General features: G+C 41.4%; 1 protein-coding gene across 1 annotated transcript; it reads right to left on the bottom strand.

The window, feature by feature from the left end:
- Positions 1-81: 81 nt before the first annotated feature.
- On the bottom strand, positions 82-19,940 carry NMNAT3 (nicotinamide nucleotide adenylyltransferase 3). Its single transcript, XM_088170505.1, has 5 exons — positions 18,705-19,940; positions 11,802-11,938; positions 5,958-6,141; positions 2,002-2,111; positions 82-701 (listed from the first exon to the last, which is right to left on the bottom strand). The coding sequence occupies exons 2-5, from the start codon at positions 11,908-11,910 to the stop codon at positions 319-321; spliced, it is 786 nt and encodes a 261-aa protein (XP_088026631.1). The 5' UTR covers positions 11,911-11,938; positions 18,705-19,940; the 3' UTR covers positions 82-318.
- Between the last annotated feature and the right edge of the window lie 963 nt (positions 19,941-20,903).

The following is a 20,903-nucleotide window of genomic DNA, read 5'->3' as shown; positions in this document are numbered from 1 at the left end:
AGGATTGCAGAAGTACAAGTTAGGAAAGTACTGTGTTTTCATATTTATTACCTTACTGAGATTATTGAAATACTAAGAAGATTTATTGTGAATATCTCCCTTTTTTATTTTCACAAGGAAGCTGTTCTTTGTGTATTTTAAGCTATACAGATGAGCATCCCGATTTTCTTGAGCACTACCACACACAGATTCATGGATTTAAAACACCACGTGATTTCAAGAAATTTTGGGCTTTCCCTTCATGATTAATAAGAAACAGCATTCTCAAGAATCTACAAGGCAAAGCTGCGGGTGTCCCAGGGCACAGGAAGCAGCCCCTCAGGGGTTTATTTGTGCTCTGCAGCCTGAGGGGCTGCAGCAGGCGGCCCTCGCTGCTGTGTAGAGGCCGTGCTGTGCAATGTAGGCAATGACAGAGTCAGCGAGGAGATATTTCACACTCAGCCCTCTGCACAGCGCACAGCGGATCTGGGTCGCGCTGATTTCATTCTGGATCCACTCTCTCACTAGAAAAATATTGTGCTGAAATGTAGATAAAAGGTCTGATTCCTGGATTAACTGGGATGGATCAGAGCCAGCCCGGCTAATGCAGACCAAACCAAACTTTTCCACTATTTCTTTGATGTCTTCCTCCTTCCAGAGATTGGGTGTCTTAAATGTCTGTAGAACATCAGCCCCACAGAGCAGCTTTAATTCTGGTAGAACTGGAAAGACAAAAGGAAATAACAGATGTCTTATCCTTTCTCAGTCTTCTAGGAAGTTTATATTTAAAACTGGTTTTAACTCGTTACTTTATTATTTTTTAAAATAATTTACTTTTATTCTAGGCTTTTTTTCAGAAGGTTGTAAGAAAAATTCAGTTTAGGTTTTTATGTGTCTGGTCACAATTACTTTATCACTTACTTCATCATCACTCAAAGCATATTGAATATTATCTGTACACAGTTAAAGGAGAATTTTTACTCCACTCGAGCAATCCAAAAAGGGGAGAAGCAAATAAAGAGAAATACTTTAGCACAAAATTAGACTTGGTTGAACCTGGCTACTCCACACTATCCTGCCCTGCTGTTCATTATTGTCTCTGTTTCTTATTTTCTGTTCCCTGCCTAAGCCCCAGCACAGAACTCTTTCCTCAAACTTCTTCCACAGCTCTCATCATTATTCCACATGAGCATTGTACAAACATTGACCAGATAGTTTCACAGCCTTGTATTCACGTGAAATGAAGGGGGAAGGATGGAGATTTGCCTTAACTTTACACTTATTTGATGGTTAGCACATCTGCAAGTCTTGCACAAACACCTTAAAGGAGAGATTCAGAATGTATGAAATGTTCCAGTGATGGTGTGTGAAATTGTGAGTTTCTTTCCTCCACCAACTGTAAAGATACAACTCCTCAACAACCAGGAACAACTGAAATGTATTATTCATGTCCAAGAGATGCTACAACACCAGAGGAAAAAGGCAATGTATCAAAAATCCAGCAGCATCCTGGCAAGCCACAGGGCTAGGGAAGATTAGATAGGAAACTGGAAACTGCCATTGTTTCCAGAGCCTGCCGTGCCTCTACTGCCAACAGGAGCTTTTCTGGCCAGCAAACATCAACACGGCAGCATCACTGCTGCACTGTCCATACACTTTGTCTATTGCCTAACACTACAGGTAGAATTCTAGAAATCCTTAGATTTTTTGTATTTTTTATTAATGTATTCTGTGCTTTGCAAAACAAGCAGGGCCACAATGTACATCTCTGACAGAGCTAAAGAGATGCTTATAAAACCAAGAATTACTACAACTCCAGGGTCTCCTATCTGTGTGGGAGCTGTTATAAAACAACTACCCCAGCAGTTACGTTATGGCATTTGGCATGGCTTGGTTTTGGCATACAACCATCCAACCCTCAAAACTCATCAGCTACTATGTTCAGTTTTCTCACCACTAATTGGTAAAGCTGTACAGTTCTTACTGCTAACCACAGCATCATGTTTACAGTCATGAACCAACCTGGTTGCTGGCAAGAAAGGGAATCCTCTGCAGAGCTTTCTGTGGGATGACTGTTTCTCATGAGCTCCTTCTTGGACTGGAACGCCCTGAGTGCTTCGTTATAATGGTGCCTGCACTTAAAATAAAGGCTTCTGTGTGAGGTAATCCTCTCAGATGCAACAAAGTGATTACCTGGCACTTTCCCATTCCAGAACAGGGTCTACTTTTATGCCCTTTGGATTTGAATACCATTTGCTAAGAATTTGGCTCATTCTGCTGTAAGATTAGTATAATGTAGTTACATTCTGTGGAACTCACAACTGCTCTCTTTAATGGCATCCTAGTTTGTAAATCCTTTTTGAAATTCTACCATTATGGCAATTTTGGTAGCTACTACATTTAAAACATAGAGGAGAATTTTTGCCTGAAACAGTACTAAATCTCACTTCAATCACTAGCAGTAATTTCTTGACTAAATGCAACCCCTCATGATAGTGTTTTTGTAATGTGTGCTCTGTTTTGGAGAGGAGACATTCTTGCTCTCTCCCCTTCTCTTCTCCATAAAAATATGTTCCCTGAGTTTTTACCTTGCCATTTTCCCATTCATTTTAATTAAAAGAATCACAATTCCGAGAAACTAAAAATTCCCATAAGATTTTTGACATCTGCTGTGCTTCTAATTTTACTGAGTTCAGATCCAGGAGGGCAGGCAAGGATCCCTTTGCAGGTTTTTCCAGGTTTCTGCTACTTTATCCTTTCACCACTCCTGATCCCTGGTGCCCCCCTGCAATACTGGTATTGCTACCTCATGGCAGTGACCTTTTCCTTCCAAATCAGCACAGCCTTGCTTTTTTAGAACAGTCCTTGCCTTGCACCATCCTGAGCCAGGTCTAAGCATTGCTCATATTTGCACAAGCCAACATTGTTTCGAGGATACAAGCTCCTGGTCAGGCAGGACAAGCAGGCACACAATCAAGGCTGTGTCCAATTTCTGTGTAGCACATATAGAGCCCCAGTGACCATCAGCTCTTATCCAACTGCAGCAACACAAAGGTTCTGAGTTCCAAGGAACAGCCTGAATCTGGTGCGTGTACGAAGCCCCAGCTGACCCTCGGAATGTCTGCTGTAAGGAAGGAATTCACAGGCAAGTGACTTAAAAGTACACTCCTCAAATCATGCAAACACTTCTGCCACAGGAATAAGCTGCAAATGTGGCAAGAACCAAACTCAGGCAGGCTGCAAAGCAGCCTCCAGTGATTTCTGATGCTCAGCCAGTGGCCAGAGAAGCTGCACAGCCAAGAGGTGAGGCACATATGGCAGCAGAGGGTGGGTGCCAGGAGCTTGGTCTGTGCCTTCCCACACATCTAATTTTAACCCTGCCTTGCTGTAAACAGGCTGGTGCTACGTACAGCCAAGCACACCAACTGTGTGTTGTGCTCTGACATTCTTGGGCCAGGATTCAAAAACAAGAACACTTGCCAAAGAGCTCCCTGCAGGACCAACGTTACAACCACTGCAAAATCTGAGCTGCCCTGGATCTGCTCAGCAGTTCAAGGGTTGGAGCAAGTGGGGTTGCACTACATCAGGTACAGCAAAAATGACAAACCCATCTGCCAGCTTCTTAAGCGTTTTCTGAAATGTGTATGAAGCTTTGAGTAACTATAGAGCTAAATCACAAACACAATGGAAGTTGGGTAATGCAGATCTTTGCCAATTTTTAATTACTCTGTAGTATAGCTGCATGCCAATCAAATCCACAGGAGCAAGGAATGCAGTCCTTTCCTACTGACAATACTGTTTCCTTGTCCAGGCATACCCACAAACAGCAGCTAAGTGGAAAACAGCTCTATTCTGTTCCTTCCTCCTCTCTAAGAAAAGCCTTGAGGTAGTCTCCAAGATTTCCATATTCATTTAATAGCACTGCTGTAAGTGAGATTTGAGCTTTGCTGCTTAAAATTCTTTTATGTCAAAACTACTTGGGATCCTCTGCAAAATCCAGGTTTTGATGAAATGTGACATTTTTATCACACTCCTTAAAACAAGTACTGTAGCAAAATTCATGTGTTTCAGGACAAAATGTTCTACTGCAGTTAAGTGCACAACTCAAACTACTGGCAAGAAGAGACATTTTGGTAATAATGATTTCCTCTGCCTTGCAATAGGAAAATCTCTTTCTATTGGTACTGAAGTTTTCTACCTGAGGGAGCTTTTAGTGAAGGCAGCAGTTAGTCCTTGGTTTTCTGAGGAGGGAAGAACCTACAGATTAACTTTGAAAGCATGTGAAGAATAGCTCTACAATAAAGCACTGCCTGTTTATATTTAGTAAGGATCTGCTACAGCCAGCTCTTTCTTGGCTTCTTTTTTCATCTGTGACACTTAAAATACAGTGTAAACACAAACACCTGCATTTCATCAGAATGCTGCTTCCCCATTCAAGGTTCAACACTGGATTAGGGTACTGGCTCAGCTCATTAATACATGTCAACATTTATGGACTAAACAAGATTTAAGCTCATTTCTCTTCTTAACAGGAAGCCATTTTAAAGTTTTGTGGATTTACTAATAAAACTAGAGGTTCACATTCTAGGCAGATGGGAAGTTTGCCTGTTCATACCACACTGACACTACTTTGCCTTAGCAGAAAATTACACATATAGGTTTTACTTCCTGGAACTCCTATCCTGAAGAACTCTGAAGTGGATTTATAATTTAAAAACCCAATCTTACAAGCAGTACTCACTTCAGTTGGAGCTGTGCAAGACCAAAGTAGGATCACCTGATCTGTAAGATTTGGGACTGCTTCTCTGGAGGAAAATGATTTGACTGAACTGAAGTTTAGGACAAAAGCCCCGTACCCAGGCAATACTGTAGGACAGCATTTGGTGACTTCTCCCTCTGGGACATACAGTTATGATTAGAAGAACAGTAGAGTTTTCAGCAGAGAAAGAAAACCTCCCACCCTGACCAGGCTCTGCTGCCTGGAGGAAAGGGGCAAGAGGAGACACTGGATGCCTGTGTTCCCTCAGGGAAAAAAGTAAAAGCAGATCTGAAAGGCTCTACTTTGTCTTGTAAGTTTGTAGTGAATTCTTATGGATGCTTTTGTAAAGTAACAGGTCTGTCTTTTGACTGTTTTCACACAGAGCCAAAAGAGCAGCTGTTGGAGGGTGCAGTTTGGAGCCTTGAACACCTGTTTCCTTAGAAAGTGTTTCCTTAGAAAGTAACCTAGAAAATGGGGATAAAAATGAAGAATCAGTGATAGCTCTTACAGCACATTTGCTGTAGACTTCCCTGAAGGCTTTCAGTTTAATGGTATCTGTTACCTTCTCTAGCACCTTTTCCAAAGAGCAGTTAGAACAAGAAGTTTGTGTTTTCACACCTTGCCCCATATGCATTTATTACCATATGGAAAAGACATGCTTCAAGGTCCTTGCATTAAGTTTTGTTTAATTTCTCCTCCCAGCACAAAACCACAGCAAACTCCAAGATTTTGAAGAAAAAAACCCACAGTTATGGGCTTGGGCTTAATTTACCATTAGAGTTAATAAGAAAACTTTACAAGGAAATGTGAACAGATAAATCTGGAGGCATAAAACTGCTACCATAACTAAATTGGAACAGACATACTCCTGAAGAACAGAATCATTTGTGAACTCTCTTACTTTCTGATCACAATCTCTCTATTACCTGCTTAGAGACTTACACCCAAGAAAAGTAACATGAGAGGCAGGAACTTTTCCTGCAGAACCCAGCCATCATTTTGCAGAGGCTTTCCACATGCATCCAACTACTTGAAGGACACGAGGGCAGTACCGTGGTCATTGCACAGGTCTGGGGAAAGCAAATGAAAGATTCCTGGTGGGGAATCCTGACTTGCCTGGGTGTTTTAGAGGAGCAAGTCCTGTGCATTGACGTGGCAGCCTGGCAGGTTTTTGGCAGTCAGTAATTTCATAAAGACAGGAAGAAGATCATGTAATCACCTTAGCACTTTCACTGTCTCTGTCCACGTGTCCTGCTGGCTCTCCCAGGGATCCACCCGGATCCAGTCTGATGTCTCCAGGGCCAGCTTGGCCATGGCCACCCGGTGCCTTGCTGACACCAAGCCTTTCTTCCCATACTTATCACTGACAGGAGACATTATGCCTTCAATCACCTCATACCTTCCTGTGGGAAAAAAAAAAAAAGAAAAAAAGAAAATTAAGTCCTCTTCACAGAATCTTGAAAATTTAGGGTCTTGGGAGCTCACCTAGTCCAACCTCTTCAAAGGATAACTTCTGTGGTTAACTTCAAAGTTTTCAGATGCTATGAACAACTTGATTTGGGTTTTGTTTTTAATCCATTCCCAACAATTACAATATTAAAATGCAAACATTTTGTTCCTCTTTGAGCTGCTCACAACTACTATCATGTTTATCCTAATAAATGACCCAAAAAGGAAAGATGGGTAAACAGACAATTTTAAACCACGTGGACATAGTCATAATTGATGTTGCAAACTATCAAAATTGTTAGATAGAATTAAGTTTCATAGTCCAGTTAGTACAGCTTTGATATAGCCAGAGAAAAGAATGACTTAATTGACCACTACTTTGTTCTTAAAGATCTGAGCATTGTTATTTATAAGAATCATTGTGCCTTTCTTTGTGTTAAAGCAAGAAATACAGCATATTACTGCAGCTCTGATTGATGTGATTCAGACAAATCAGAAGACTCGAGCACTAAGATGGGGCTAATGGAGTCTAAAATGAGACTTGGAGCACTGTGCACATCAGCCACTCAATGCCTTTCTGTCTGGCTGACCATGTTAAATACATCTGACAAGATGCCCCTGGTTTTCTACCCCTGTAACACAACATAATCATTAACACAACAGACTGGTTAGATTTTGCAGTTCTGGCCCCAAACCAGGAAACAAAAATAAAGCACCACCAGAAGCTGCAAGACTCGAGAAATTGAGGAGAGGAAGACTGTTTCAACAGAACATAAATGAACAGAATTATTTCTAATATAACACATGCATTTTAAATAACTATGACAAATATGATAGTGAAGAGGAAAAAATCTTCATTTTTTCCTAATTCAATTATTTTAACAAAGAAACTTCAGTGCAGCATGCTATCTTTATTGCTTTGTAAGGAAAACAATACTCCTGACATTTCTGATACTGGCACATGACAATTTAATATACTAACACAACAATGTCACTCTAGCAATGTCACACTTACTTTGATGTAATAAAATTTTCAAAAGAATTTCATCAAATTCAACTTAAAAAAACAGCATTAAGATTCAACAAGATTTACATCCTCTTTAAGATGTCAGTTCAAACCATCCTCTGTTTTAAAATATTCTCATTGCAGGCAAAATGAACAAGATAGAATTTTCCAGAACCATACAAAGATGTGTATATAATTAATTCCACCTCTTTATTTGAAATTGGAAATAATTCCACTTGATTTATGAAAAACAATTATTCTCTCGTACTCTGGTATTATACAGTGCTATAACAAGTTGTCATTTAAAGGGAAAGAAATTATAGTTTAAATTCATTTCTAGTTTAAAGGGAAGGAAACTGCAGTTTGAATTCACTACTACATTAACCTTATTAAAAGGTTTTTCCTACACGATGATTTTATTTTGCATGTTTCACTTTCTTTAAGTTTCTACGGATATAGGTTGTTCCCTTATACCTTAAACGAATATATTAAATGAAAAAATCATATTACTGTGAGCTCATGCTAACCAAGAATGATATGGGTCTGCCACATCCTTGTGAGATGGAAAGACTTCACTCTCTAGTCTGCCCCAGAGCTGCATAAATGGGATGGCTCCTGGTGCCATATCAGCTTGTTCCAAAGCAGAAGTGAAACCAACTGGAAAAGCCAAGGCTGATAACACTTCAGAGAGTCAAACACAGGAATGGCTTGACAAGATTCACAGTGGAGTTACCCAGCACTACACAGACAGGATGCATGAGAGCCTTCCACGTAGAAATACAGCTTTAGCTGCCAAAATATAGGAAATAATTCTATTACTGGCTCTAAATAACTTGTTTCCTATTGAGTAATTTGAAAGTTCACCTGTTCAAATATGCCCCTCAGTTTTGGCAGGCGTGTGAAGAGGAAATCATTAAATTCTGTCACCTTGGGCTTTTCCTAATGTCCACTGCAATTCTCTTCTCTCGCTATAAATTATTACAGGTTGCTTCAAACCTTCCTTGGTCCAGAATTATCTTCAAATGTTATTTCTCTAGAATTCTATTTCTTTTCATCATGAAGTATGCTATTATTGCTTGTCCCAAATATGTGTAAAAATCCTCCAGGCCCTTAAGTGGCTTTGTTTTCCAAAATATACCTACCAAAAGCAGCAAAAAAGTTCCTCTTGTTATGAACTTACATTCTCTAAGAACTGTTTGGGAGAACTGGCTAGTGCTCAGAAAACTAAATATAAGTAAAGTAATGAAACAAAGACTGTCCCTCAAACATGTTAAAGCAGATTATTAAGATAAATTAAGGAAAACTAAAGAGGTATTTAGTTTTCTGTTATCAAGGTGTCATGTAAATTGCCACAAACACTTACACAAATTGTAATGCTTAATTAGCTTATTCATACTAAAGCAAATTTATCAAATGCCATTTCATACAAAATTGTTTGTGTATTTTGGTGGGGCTTCTAAAGACTCATTTCTTCTGGTAGTAAGTCTGGAATTCACTGAGAGAAATTATGCCAGAAGTAAATAATAAAAGTAAATAACCACTACTGAAAAGCAAATAAATGGAACACTTCCATACATTTAACTCTTGCTCACTACTCATTTTCCTCTCAGTGTCAAAGGAAAATCCCCCAAGAGAAGCTCTGCAGCTTCTTGGTGTTACCCTACCCAGTGAACAGGAATGCATTTGACAGAACTCATCAATGGTGTCACATTTCCCCCAGTTTTTGTAAGATAATAATTCATTATCCTTTACCTTCCCCTCACATTTGTCTTGCCACAGATAAAACACCTTATCTTTCATACCCTCCTCCTTTGGTCTCACCTGGGAACCTGGGGATATAAGTACCATCCACTGGCAACACTTGGGAAACAAGATGAAAAAATATCTCAGATTGATTCTAGTACTATTTCTTTGGTCTTTATGGTTAAATGAGGAATTCAGTCACAGAGAAGCAGAAGTGCCAGACATTAGGTATTAATAGACTCTAAAGGCATCTGCCACAGTCACTGCAAGTTTCAAAAAACAATTTTAAAACAAGGGACTGAATCTTGGAAAATTTTAGCTGTGTCTGAGGATGTGTGAAGTGGCAAATTCAAATGAGTAGACAGAAAATCCAGATAAAGAGAACGATTTGAGTCATTCAGGCCACACACAGCTATATGTGTTGTATTTAAAAGGCAGCATGATAAGATTTATTGGCTGATATTAACAGAAAAATGATTAATTGCTTGATATGTGGCAATGAAACTGCACAAAGTATCAGAAACCAAATAAAATATCTTACTTAAAATAGGGATGTATGGAAAATAAGATTAAGCAGCATTAGAAACCGACATGATGCACAAAAAGCTGGCAGACAGAATTACTGGAGATGTCAGTCAGGATGCACATCAGGGATAGTCACATCACTCATGGCAGTGAAACCTGCCTCTGAAGTCACAGAATCCTGCCATTGTTAAGGCTGGAAAAGCCCTCTAAGATCACTGAGTCCAACCACAGACCCAGCACTAGAACACGCCCCCAAGTGCCACAGCACACACAGGGCTGGTGACTGAACTCCAGCCAAGCTATGGCCCAGCTCATCATTTCAGCCTGATTTGTGACAGAGCAGCACCACTGAGGCAGCAGGAGGGTGAAGCCATTCCCAAGCCTAGGAAACATGTCGCTCACACCAATTAATTAATTAATTCCTCTTTCATTTCAGGCATCCAGTGTGGATGTCAGCTCCAAGGTTCACTGTTCTCTTGGAGAAGGGAATCACTGCTGCCTCAAGTCAGACAACCCCTGTTCTCCAGCCCCTCCATCAGCTCCCAGGCTGCAGCTGCTGCTGCTTCTCAGCAGAGAAGCTCCAATTTCTCCTCTCCTTCCCTGTGTAACCCAGAAGTGGAAACAGGGCTAAAACCACGAGAGAATGACCAATAAATTTCCTGGGTAGGAATGGTTCTGCCATAAAACAGGCATCCAGAATCAGTCACTTCTATAGCACGCTACCAACCCCTTCTGCTTGAGAAACTCCACTCCCTGTTGAGGAGGGGCCATAGATGGGATGTGTGTATCCACACATACCAACACATCCATGTGCTCCTGGAGCTGCTGCACATCCAGCCTCCTCTGCTCAGCATGGCTAAAGCTCCTGCAGGCAAACTGAGGGCTCTGCTGAACCCTTGCTGCCACGCTGGGCTCAGCTTTCAGACCATGCTGGAGGCAACTCGGACACGAAAGAAGGACTCTTTAATGCAGAAAGCCCTTCTACTTGTAAGGTGTCACAAATTGAAATAAGAAGCCAAAAGGCAAGTCACACCCTACCCAGAACTAGGCATTGACAGTAGGTGTAATATAATGCACAATTTCCATTTCAACCTTTCAAAATTTCATTTTTAATATGACTTTTACTATATTTTAAGCAAACTGCCCTGAGTAAGGGGTGGAGTCTTTCTAAACTGACCCTGGAGCAGACCAGACATCAAATTGATTCAGACAGAATAATAATTCATTTCCCAGTTCAGTCCTTCTTTTAGGGCAAAGAAATGTTACTGGATTGTAATTTATGACTTAAACAGAATTACCAATTGGTCTCATATTACCTTTCTACTCTTTGCATATCTGGGCAGCAGAATAAGTTATAAAACTACGGTGAAAAGATTAAATTAAAAACTCTTTTTAACCCTGTATTTCCTGTCCTGCAGGAGCAACAAAATAATTTTAGTTCTAGGAAAACAGAGACTTGCAGAGGCTGCCCTCAGAGCCAGCTCTGTAGTTCTACCTCATGACAGTCAAAGTATCCTCACAGGATATTCAGAGTATGCAGCTGCTGCTTTTACTGCACAGGGCCATCAGTGGGGTCCCTGGCTCTCTCCCCCTGCTCAATTTGACAGCCAAATTCCTTTTACTATTATTTGCTGTTCAGGTTCCTACTGAACCACCTCTCTAGGGATTTCTCTGTCAGATTCCAACAAATAATGATTCCCTCCCAATGACTTCCAGAAACCTATTATTTTATTTATATATTTTAGCTGCCAGACGGAAAAAAAAATTAAATCCCTGAGCAACTAAGGAGCTGCTCAAGCTTAAGAGTTCAAGGCTTCCCAGTAGCATTTCTGATTCTTTTTTAAATTCCTGATGTTACCACCTTGCTCTTTTGTTGCCAAAACATTCTAGCCTGGTGGAATCTCGCTTTTCTGATCTTTTTCTAGGATAGATAAAATGCCTCTTAGTGAAGACAGATAAAGAATAATTAACATTTCATCTTTTCTCCAGCTTCCCCCAGCTGTCAACACTTCATATTAAAGCACATTGTATCATAAAAGCATGGGATTGGAACAGAAATGATTTTCCCAAGTTTCAAAATTATTAACCATATTAGTTCACAAGATTCAGCCAGTGCCATCAACAGGATCCTGAAACTCCGGATAAAACTTTTACTCTCTTTGCACGAACACTCATTATATTTGCCTTTACACTGAGGTAATACCAGACTCTATATATTGAATATCCCATGAAAGTTTTACATTAATATCAGTAAAGAATATTAAAATGAACCCAGCTGTAAAGTAAGAGCTGATTTAAGCGAGTATTGAAACTTTCTGGCTTTTCCCAGCCCCCACTGACCTGTCTGGTGCAGGTGGTCTCTGGCCAGCTCAAACAAACGCATGTGCATGTGGGTGGTGGGGTTAAAGGAGCCACAGGCCAGGAGGATGACAGGGATCCTGCTCCTCATCCTGACAGCAAAACATCACACCTCCTCCCTGAAGAAAAAAATTAAAACAAAAGACAAACTTGAGAAAGAGGAGTCTGCCCTTGGTTCCTGAACTAAAAGGAGCTGTTTCCAGAACTGGGTGCTGCTGGAGCACCAGTGCAGTGCCCAGAGATCAGTCCTGTCCCAGCATCCAGCTGGTCCTGGATGTTCATTAGGAGAACACCAACACATTCTGCTTCCCCACACACAGACATGTCTACAACATACTCCTAGAAATTCACATTCTTATTATTAAAACCTGACAAATTTTTAACTTATTTTTAATTTTTAATCTGCTTTTATTACAGAGAAAGGTTTTGTTCTGTCTTCCTGGCCATAGATAACCCTGGAACCTGCAAGGCCTGCTACAAAATCAGACTTTTTTTTAGTAACTTCTTACAATGAACCTTTGCAACACCTTACAAAACCTCACGTGCAACACCAAATCCTAAGGTTGGAGCTGGGCAGGCAACACTGGGGGTCAGCCAGCTGGCAAACACTTCCAGGAAGATTATCAGCATTGGCCTGTGTGGTTCCTCTGCTGGACTGCAGAGCAATGGACAGTGCACCAACAACAGGGAGCAGCAGGAAAGAGAAAGCACAGCTGTGCCAGGAAATCCCCAGGGCACTACAGAGCTGTGAACAGGGGAAATGGGTAGGGAGCAATGCTGTGAGGAGCCTTGCAGGGGTGTTTACAAACAACCCTGATATAATTTAAACTGCTGGTCATCTACTAAAAATGTGGCAAAAATCAGTTTAAATCCACTGTGCTTGGAGCCATTTACTTGTAGAACTCTTTTTAAAACTAATCCAGAATACAACTGGCTTGATAAAAATAATTGTATCCCACATCCCTGGCTGCAAATCCAAAGTCTTCTCCTAGAATTTGAAATCTCTGCATTGCTCATGGTGTATCATACACACAGCACTCTCCTCCCTTGCCTGGCCTCCAGCCCTCCCCATCAAATTGAACTCCTGTTTCCTGCAGGAGACACCCACATCCCAAACTTCAGAACTCAGCCTTGGGATAACAGAGCAAACCCAGCACAGACTGTGTGTTCTGATCAGCCAAATCCCATTCTCTATCTGCACTGTACCTGCAGCTCAGAGCCCACCTCTTACTGTCCCGAGTTCTTACAGTCCCTTCCCCCCTTCTCTGAGTTAGAAAAAGTTAATAATAATGGTTCAATCGATATCAAGTCAATGTTCTATAGCTGCCAACATGGTCAGTTCATTTATGGAGGATTTACAACCTGAAGACTGGGATCATACCATGGAACAGCACTCAGTGCACCCAGCGACAAGTGTTAATATTGTCATTTATGACTTTTTGAACATTTGACATTTAACCTTTTCACTGAGAAAATCCTTTGAAGCATTAAGTCCTATCTGTAGCTCCAGCACTGAGTACTGAATACAATGATTGTTTTATAATGTTTTTATTTTACTTTCCTAATTTCTCACACCTCCTTTCCATAGCTGTTCCTTTATTTGCCATCCCAGCTGGATGGTTTCTTTTGCTTTGCTTTTAATTGTACAGACTGAAACAAAGGTGTTGGACAGTTTCATCACAGCTCTTACTCATTTATACCCTAGAAACTCCAGGGAAAGACTTCAACCTGTGATTTTTAGTGATAGCTTGATGGTACTGATAATGGAAACTCAAAAATCAAACCACCGCCACCAAACAAACAAACAAAAACAAAACAAACAAACAAACAAAAAAAAACCAGAAAAAACCCCACAACAAACCAAGACTGTACTAATAGTAAATAAACACCTAATGAAAAACCATCTCACCATCTCACAAGGTATTATACATCTCTAAACTCACAAATACGCCATATATGTATATTTTTTTTAATCTATGTCTTTATTTTTACTATCCCCAAATATAGTACACCCGACACCTCTTCAACCGGTCTAGGACAACTTTTAGTATTTGAAATAAAACTTTCGGATTCAGTTGCTGTCTCAGCTGGTATTAATTACCTGACAGGTTTTAAATCATTAGAACACCAGTCAAAGTAACAGACAATAAGATAGTTAACTGATTTTTCAGCTAAGCTCGCTTGAGAAATCAAACACTGGGGAAAGTTTAAACACAGAGCGTGTGTGCCCTGCTCTGGGCCTCTGTCCAGCAGCCCTGGCCAAGCAGTGCATTCCCAGAAATGCCATTCTGCATTTTGGGAAGCTTCCAACAACAGGGACATCGTGTGGCAATGCAGAAAAGGGCAGTCACCTTCAGATGGGGAGGCCACACTCAAGCTATATAAGAAAGGTTTAATGATGGGTAAAGCGTTATGATTTTAATTAGATAATTCCTGCAAGTTCTTTTTCTGGTGCCTATATTCCTACAATATGCCAATAACAGATGATGCTACAGATGACCACAGTTAATTTCTGCTGAAAGTCAGTAATTAGAGCCATATCTGATTAATTATCAGCAGCAGAATGGAGTACTGAGCAGCACAGTCTGATTCATGAGCTGTTAAATCAGTAAACTGGAGAACAAGACACTGATATGTGCACACTCTGAGGCACTCACCCTTGAGGGAACATTTCTGCAAAAAGCAGAAATAAACCAAATCCTAGCACAGGATTCAAGCATTATCTCCTTCTGTGAGGGTGAAGCTAGATTAATTTAGATGAAATTTAGATTTGAACAAGTTCAATGCTGCCCGATTCCATTCTTTTACTGGGCCACATCATCACCTCATATAAATTCATGCAGATGCACTGGGACCAGCTGATTTACACCAAGTAACACTAAGAATATTAGCGTTGAGAGACAGATTTTGGAAGTCAGGAAATAAAAGCACATTTAGTAGCTGACCAAATCATAGCAAGCCACAGTACACAAATATCCCTTAAAAATATGACTGGATATGAGAGTTACTCAAGCTGTTAATAATAAGAGCTGCTGTCATAGAGAAGTTACTCCAGACAGTAAGTTCCCAGAATTTGCTGTCACCAAAACAATCCTTCACAACAGTGACAAATATTTACCTGTATATCCTCACCTTCCTTTTAATAATGACATAGGTACCTGGGTGAGGAAACATGGAAAATGTATAATCTGGGACAGTATTTTATTTACTCATCAAAAAGTTACTCCCTCCAGTCACAAAGGATTTTGCAAGGAGTACAAATATATTACACTCAGCCCAATATGATGCTGTAACCCTTCAAAGCAGCTTTTTCAGGGCCACATGGTGAGTCATACAATTATTAAATTCCAGTGATTCAGGTGGCCCCCATTTATCTGACTTTCACTGACAGCCATGACAGGATACATGTCACCACAACTATGAAGCTGCTCCTTCCAATCCCCACACCAGATTTTTAGTCAGAGAACACAAGTCCCATTGCACTTCAGAGAAATCATAAGATCTGCTTCCCCCCTCACTGCAGCATTCACCAGAGCAGCAACTTATCCAAGCCCATAAAAATCACCTGGGCTTTTCCATATGTAACACTGGAGATGGCTCAAAACACAACAAATGCTGCCTTTAACAATGCACAGGGGGTTTTGCCTGAGACAGACCTGCTCACTTTGGAGGTGCTCACTATTTCTCCTTTCTCTCTGTCCAGGCAGCAATTTCCCCAGCAAAACAAAAAGTTCTCTGTGAACAAGTCACTTCACAGAAAACTGCCTGTGGCCCAAATTCCAAGTGCCCTGGTGGCAACCAGAGAAAGCCTCAGCAGAAGAGTCTCCTCTTCTCCTGAGATTATAATCCCTCAAATCATATCACAACACTTCACTCTTGCCATTCCTTCAATTCAGGCTGTATCAGTGGGGAAATTCCCTTTCACAGAAGAACCAACAAAACCTCTCTATCAGTTACATCTCTAAATTCAACCTAAACATGACTTATGGGTCCATTTACTTGGAATGAGTTTTTTCTTCTGAATGAAACTAGTTCTCTGTTTTCAGCTTCCAATCCCAAATCTCTGCTCCACTGCTACAGAGAATCAGCAGTTGAAAGAGACTAAAGAAGAAAATTCACCACAGAAAGTACACACCAACAAAGCACAACAAATATAAATAAAAGTTGAGCACAAGACCCATGCAGTCTGAAATACATGCAAATACTGAACCTCCAGTTAATAATGAACACAGCATTGCCTTCAACAATTCTGATCTCTGAAAAGTTTATAAAATATTATAATCTCAACACTCACAAAACAGTGCCTGTGAATTCAAGTCAACAACACTTTTTTTAAGCCTGTGAGTTGCTACAAGCTTATAACTAGAATTCCACAGGGGGGCACAAGAATGTCTAGTCCCAGAATCCAGCCAATAAATTATCCACAGAGATACTCCCACAATAATATCCTATATGATGTATTTTTCTTAGTATTCTTAAGAATATTACACGTTATTAATATTTGTAATCATCCTGCACAATAATCACGCTTACAGGCTGCCCATTGCCTGAACAGCAGCAAGGACTACAACAACTCAGCAACATGGAATTTAGAGACCACCATTCATGCACATTAGCAGTAAACTCCCGTATTTTTAACATCCCTATTTGTGCATTTATTAAATATTTTGACGTTATTTCAGATTTTCTGCCGTCCTTAAACAGCAAACATGTAAAGATAATCAAAGCATAATGTCCTTTACATTCTTTTTCTGTATTAGGGAAAATGATGAAATAATCCCATTTTGTATAAAAGGCATTAATTACATTGTAAGTGCTCATAAAACACTTGACAATAGACATTGAGCTCTGCAGCAGTTTAATCTGGTTACAAGGCCAGTGACAGCCCACTAACCCAAAACCATGCAGAAAAGAAGTAGAAAAGGACCAGAGTGGCCAACACTCGTACTCAGTGTCTGCTGGGTAGTGCAGGATCTCACTGGCCTCACACAACACCATTCCCTGCACCATTTTGCAGCATTTCCACAACTCGAGAGAATACAATAATCATCTGGTATCTTGTACTTCCTGCAGTATGATCTTTATCATTACTGCTCCAATAATCCCTAGTCAATCCCAATCTGACACTCAACTCCCTTCCTATTCTTTGTGCCCACATCACCCTGTTAAGTAAGCTTTTTCTTCTTCTACAGTTTTCTAAAGTATTCTAAGTAAAGCCAGTAGTCCTCCCTCTGTTTGCATGTACGAGTCAGTCATCCACAATGCACAATATATTGATTTACAGAAAAAGAGCATTCACACAGAGCTGCAACTCTGGGAGCCTATTTTTAAGCAAACAGACTTCTGATTTAGTGAAAGCACCAACTTGTCTGTCAAAACAAACTTGTTAAAACTTCAAGAGTTTCTGCTGAGAAGCCATTCAGAGTGATTTTTTGTCTATCAACATCTCTATAATTTTCTTTCAACTAGCACAACACACTTAGCATATCCTAAGGCAGATCTCAGAAACTGAGCTCGCACACAAAAGATAAATTTAAGTGATAAAGAAAACACCTTCAATCACGAAAATCTGCTCTTATAAAGCTGGTTTTAAAAGGCAGCAAGCTAATGAAACCCCTAGGAGTACTACTGCAGAACACTCAGATCCAAAATAATCATATATAGCACCCACAGCATAAGGCAGGATTTCCAGAACACAGAGCAAGACCTGCCTGTGCCAGATCACCGGGCTGGATGGCATTTCATATGTTTTTGAAGTTCTCCATTATACTTTGTGACCCTGCAGGGCTAATTTCTTCATTTCTGCTAGTTATTGTTCAGCAAAACTCACAGTGCTTGGTGAGCAGAGTGACATCCACACAACTATTTGAGTGGAAATTGCACAAAGTCAGCAATGTGGAGGGAACAGATCCAGATGTGAAGCTGGCTGGTGACACTGAGGCAGCTCTCCAGTGGCACCTGCTGCACCACGGCAGGCAGATGGGGTTTGACAGCTTCACCTGCTCCAGGTGCAGCCGCAGCAACTGAAACACGGTATGAACGAAGTGATTAGAAATCACCTCCGCTGTGAAATCCACTTTGTCTCATTAAATTATTTGAAAAGGCAGAAGCTCTAATTCCCCTCTGACAGGACTGTGACCTGCTGTGTGCTCAGTGCTCCCTGCACACATCTCTGGGCTTCTCAAAGGTCGTTGAGATCATCCGAGCGCTAATTAGGTTGTCATAGATAGGATAAATTCTAAAACCCACATTTCTGAAGTTAAAGGTACGAAGGCAGATTACTGGTACAATCACACACTGAGACCAAACTTCAGCAGCTAACCACGCCTGGAAAACGAGCTCACGTGGACTGTATTGCTACAAAGCTTAAAGAAAACACCATGCATGGTTTATAAAATCAAACAGCAGCTGCTGCACCCTCTTAAAAGCCGGGCAAAAAGACGAGTAAGGTACGCGGTGAAAGCCAGATGGATTGAAAAAACCAAAAGTAACAAAAGTATCTGCTGTTGTCCTCTTTGACTCTTCACTGCACTTGGAGGAGCGAGGGCGAGAAAAGGGGGAAAAAAGCTTTCTGTTTAAACACACACACACAGACACACACATATATAATATATACGTATGTCTATATGGTGGTGGAGATGTGTTTATCGAGTGCGTGGTGCGGCAGCTCGGCAGCCCCGGCGGTTTGAGGCCCACCCGCAGTGCCCGTGGTGCCCTCAGTGCCCCCTTCCCTCAGTGCCCCTTCCCTCAGCGCCCTCAGTGCCCGCAGTGCCTCCAGCGTCCACTGTGCTCGCTCCGCGCCCCCAGCCCGCAGCCGCTCCCAACCCCCGCCGGGATCCGGCCGGCTCCTCCCGTCCTTCCGTCCTCCCGTCCTTCTGTGCTCACCGCAGGGCGAGCGGGGCCCGCGGCGGTTGGCAGCGCTGCCCCCGCTCCCCGCGGCAGGCTCGGGGCCGGCTCGGGACAGGCTCCGGGCCGGCTCGGGATAGGCTCGGGACCGGCTCGGGGCAGGCTCAGGGCCGGCTCGGGACAGGCTCGAGGCAGGCTCCGGACAGGCTTGGAACAGGCTCAGGGCCGGCTCGGGACAGGCTCCGGAGCGGCTCCGGGCTGGCTCGGGACCGGCTCCGGAGCGGGCCTCCCCCAGCGCCGCCGCACAGCGCCAGCCTTGCCGGTGTAAGGACACCGTGTGTTTTTCTTGTGTCGCCTGAAGGTGATCTCCCAAACTTTCGGCCTCCTGCTGTTAACCGGGGTGGGCCCTGCGGCGCCGGGGTTGTGCTGACAGCGTGGGCAAGGTCGGCTGGCGAGGCGTGGAGTATAATGGACGTGTGGGAAAACTCACAGCGCCGGAGGTTTGTGTCCCAAAAGGAGACAGATTAGTCCTGTAAATTCGTTGAAATAAAGGGAGAAGCCGTGGGGCATTTCCCATGGGATCTTCAAAATGATTGGGGGACACAGCCCTGTTTTTGTCCTGATTTCCCATCCACATCACCCTCTTACTTTTCCCATCGGCCGAGGTTCTCACAAGGTACAGACTTTCTGAATCTCCTACCTTATATCCCTCTCTACTATGTACCCCCCCCCCTTTTCTGTTTTCTTTTATGTAACAAAACACCATTCATAATTCTATTAAGTCTTTTTTCTTTGTCTCTAAGTTCGGGAATTTAACACGGCCTTGGCTGAGCAGCAGTCCATGCCAATTAGTACCGATTTCTAGAACTGATAGTCTCTTCCCTTTGTGTGAGTTCCTGGCCCTATCTACAAGCACATTCTCACGGTGTGTTTGTAAAGACACAGTTCTCTTATTCCTTCCGTGGAGCTCAGCTTTCTCTGTGTCGAATGGCCTCACAAAGTCATCTCCTTCTCCATCAGCTGTGGAATGTTTTGCAAAATGCACCAATGTCATTAAAAGTGTGTTAAATCAATTTTGCAAAAAGTGAAGCCCAGAGAGTTTTAAATAATTTTCTTCTTTAAGTCTTAGGCATATAAAATCCAGTTTCTTGATATGTCAGAATGTTACCAGTTAGGTTTAGAGTCCACTGCAAACATCCTGTTTTTGTACTGTTGAAGGGAAACACAAATGTTCCTCTGGTCTGACACTATCATAAAAAATAAATGGAATTGTGGAGTGCATTTTTAAGCTCTACTGTGTGAAATGCACATGCAAACGACAAAGCTTCACTCCTGCACAGAGGCCATGAGATGTTCAGATCTTTCATTGTGCTTGCTGAAAGCTGGCCAAGAGATGGTTTTGGCAGCAGGGCTTTGGCTTCAGACTGGGAGCAGTTTGCACTTTTGAGGTTTAACTTCAGGGGGATAAAGTGGCAGTGTGGGCAGTGCTGAAATTAAATTGAAATTGTGTGTGGCATATTTCTCCATGAGATTTCTGTGCTTGTCTTTGGTCCTACTCTGTTTACATAAATTTTCATTTTTCATAGACTACAATTTGCAATTTGAGATATTAAGGAACTATTATTGTTAGTGGTAGGGTGATTTTTGTCATTGTTTAAAACAGGGTGAGTGTTGGACAAACACTACACAAGCAATTTCTTATACATAAGCAGTCCAGACTATAGGTGTTTAACTTTTAAAAACTGTGGGATTATATAATGATGAAAAGCCAGATTGGCAGTTTTGAAATTAATTTATGTGTCTGTATAAATAATCTTTCTTACAAAAGGATCTAGAACTTTGTAGAAAATGCAATTCCCCAACTCCCTTTAAAGAGACAAAAGTCCATTTAAAAAATCTTTATGGCACTGACATGCTTATTTTGGCTGACCAGGTTTTCTAAACATAAAAAGTTTTTTTCTGAAAAGTAGTAGCTAGGATTAAAACCTCCTCTTTCTAGAGTCTGAATTACTCTTACATGTTTTGTCAATATATAAGATTCCCTATAAAAGGAAACATTTCATTTATAGAAAAGACAACCAATCCAAAGGTTAAATCTTGTGCATCAATTTGGAAAACTAAGGATAAACTGGTGGGTGGGCACAAATTAACGTGGCTCCACTGATCTCAGTGGGAACTGTTCTGTGCTGGCTGAGGTTTTGTCCTTCACCAGTTTTGTTGTAAACTGAATCACAGGCA

This window comes from Sturnus vulgaris, chromosome 10, assembly GCF_052056855.1.
Source record: "Sturnus vulgaris isolate bStuVul1 chromosome 10, bStuVul1.hap1, whole genome shotgun sequence".
NCBI lineage: Eukaryota > Metazoa > Chordata > Aves > Passeriformes > Sturnidae > Sturnus > Sturnus vulgaris.
This window is presented reverse-complemented; position numbering and strand designations above follow the sequence as displayed.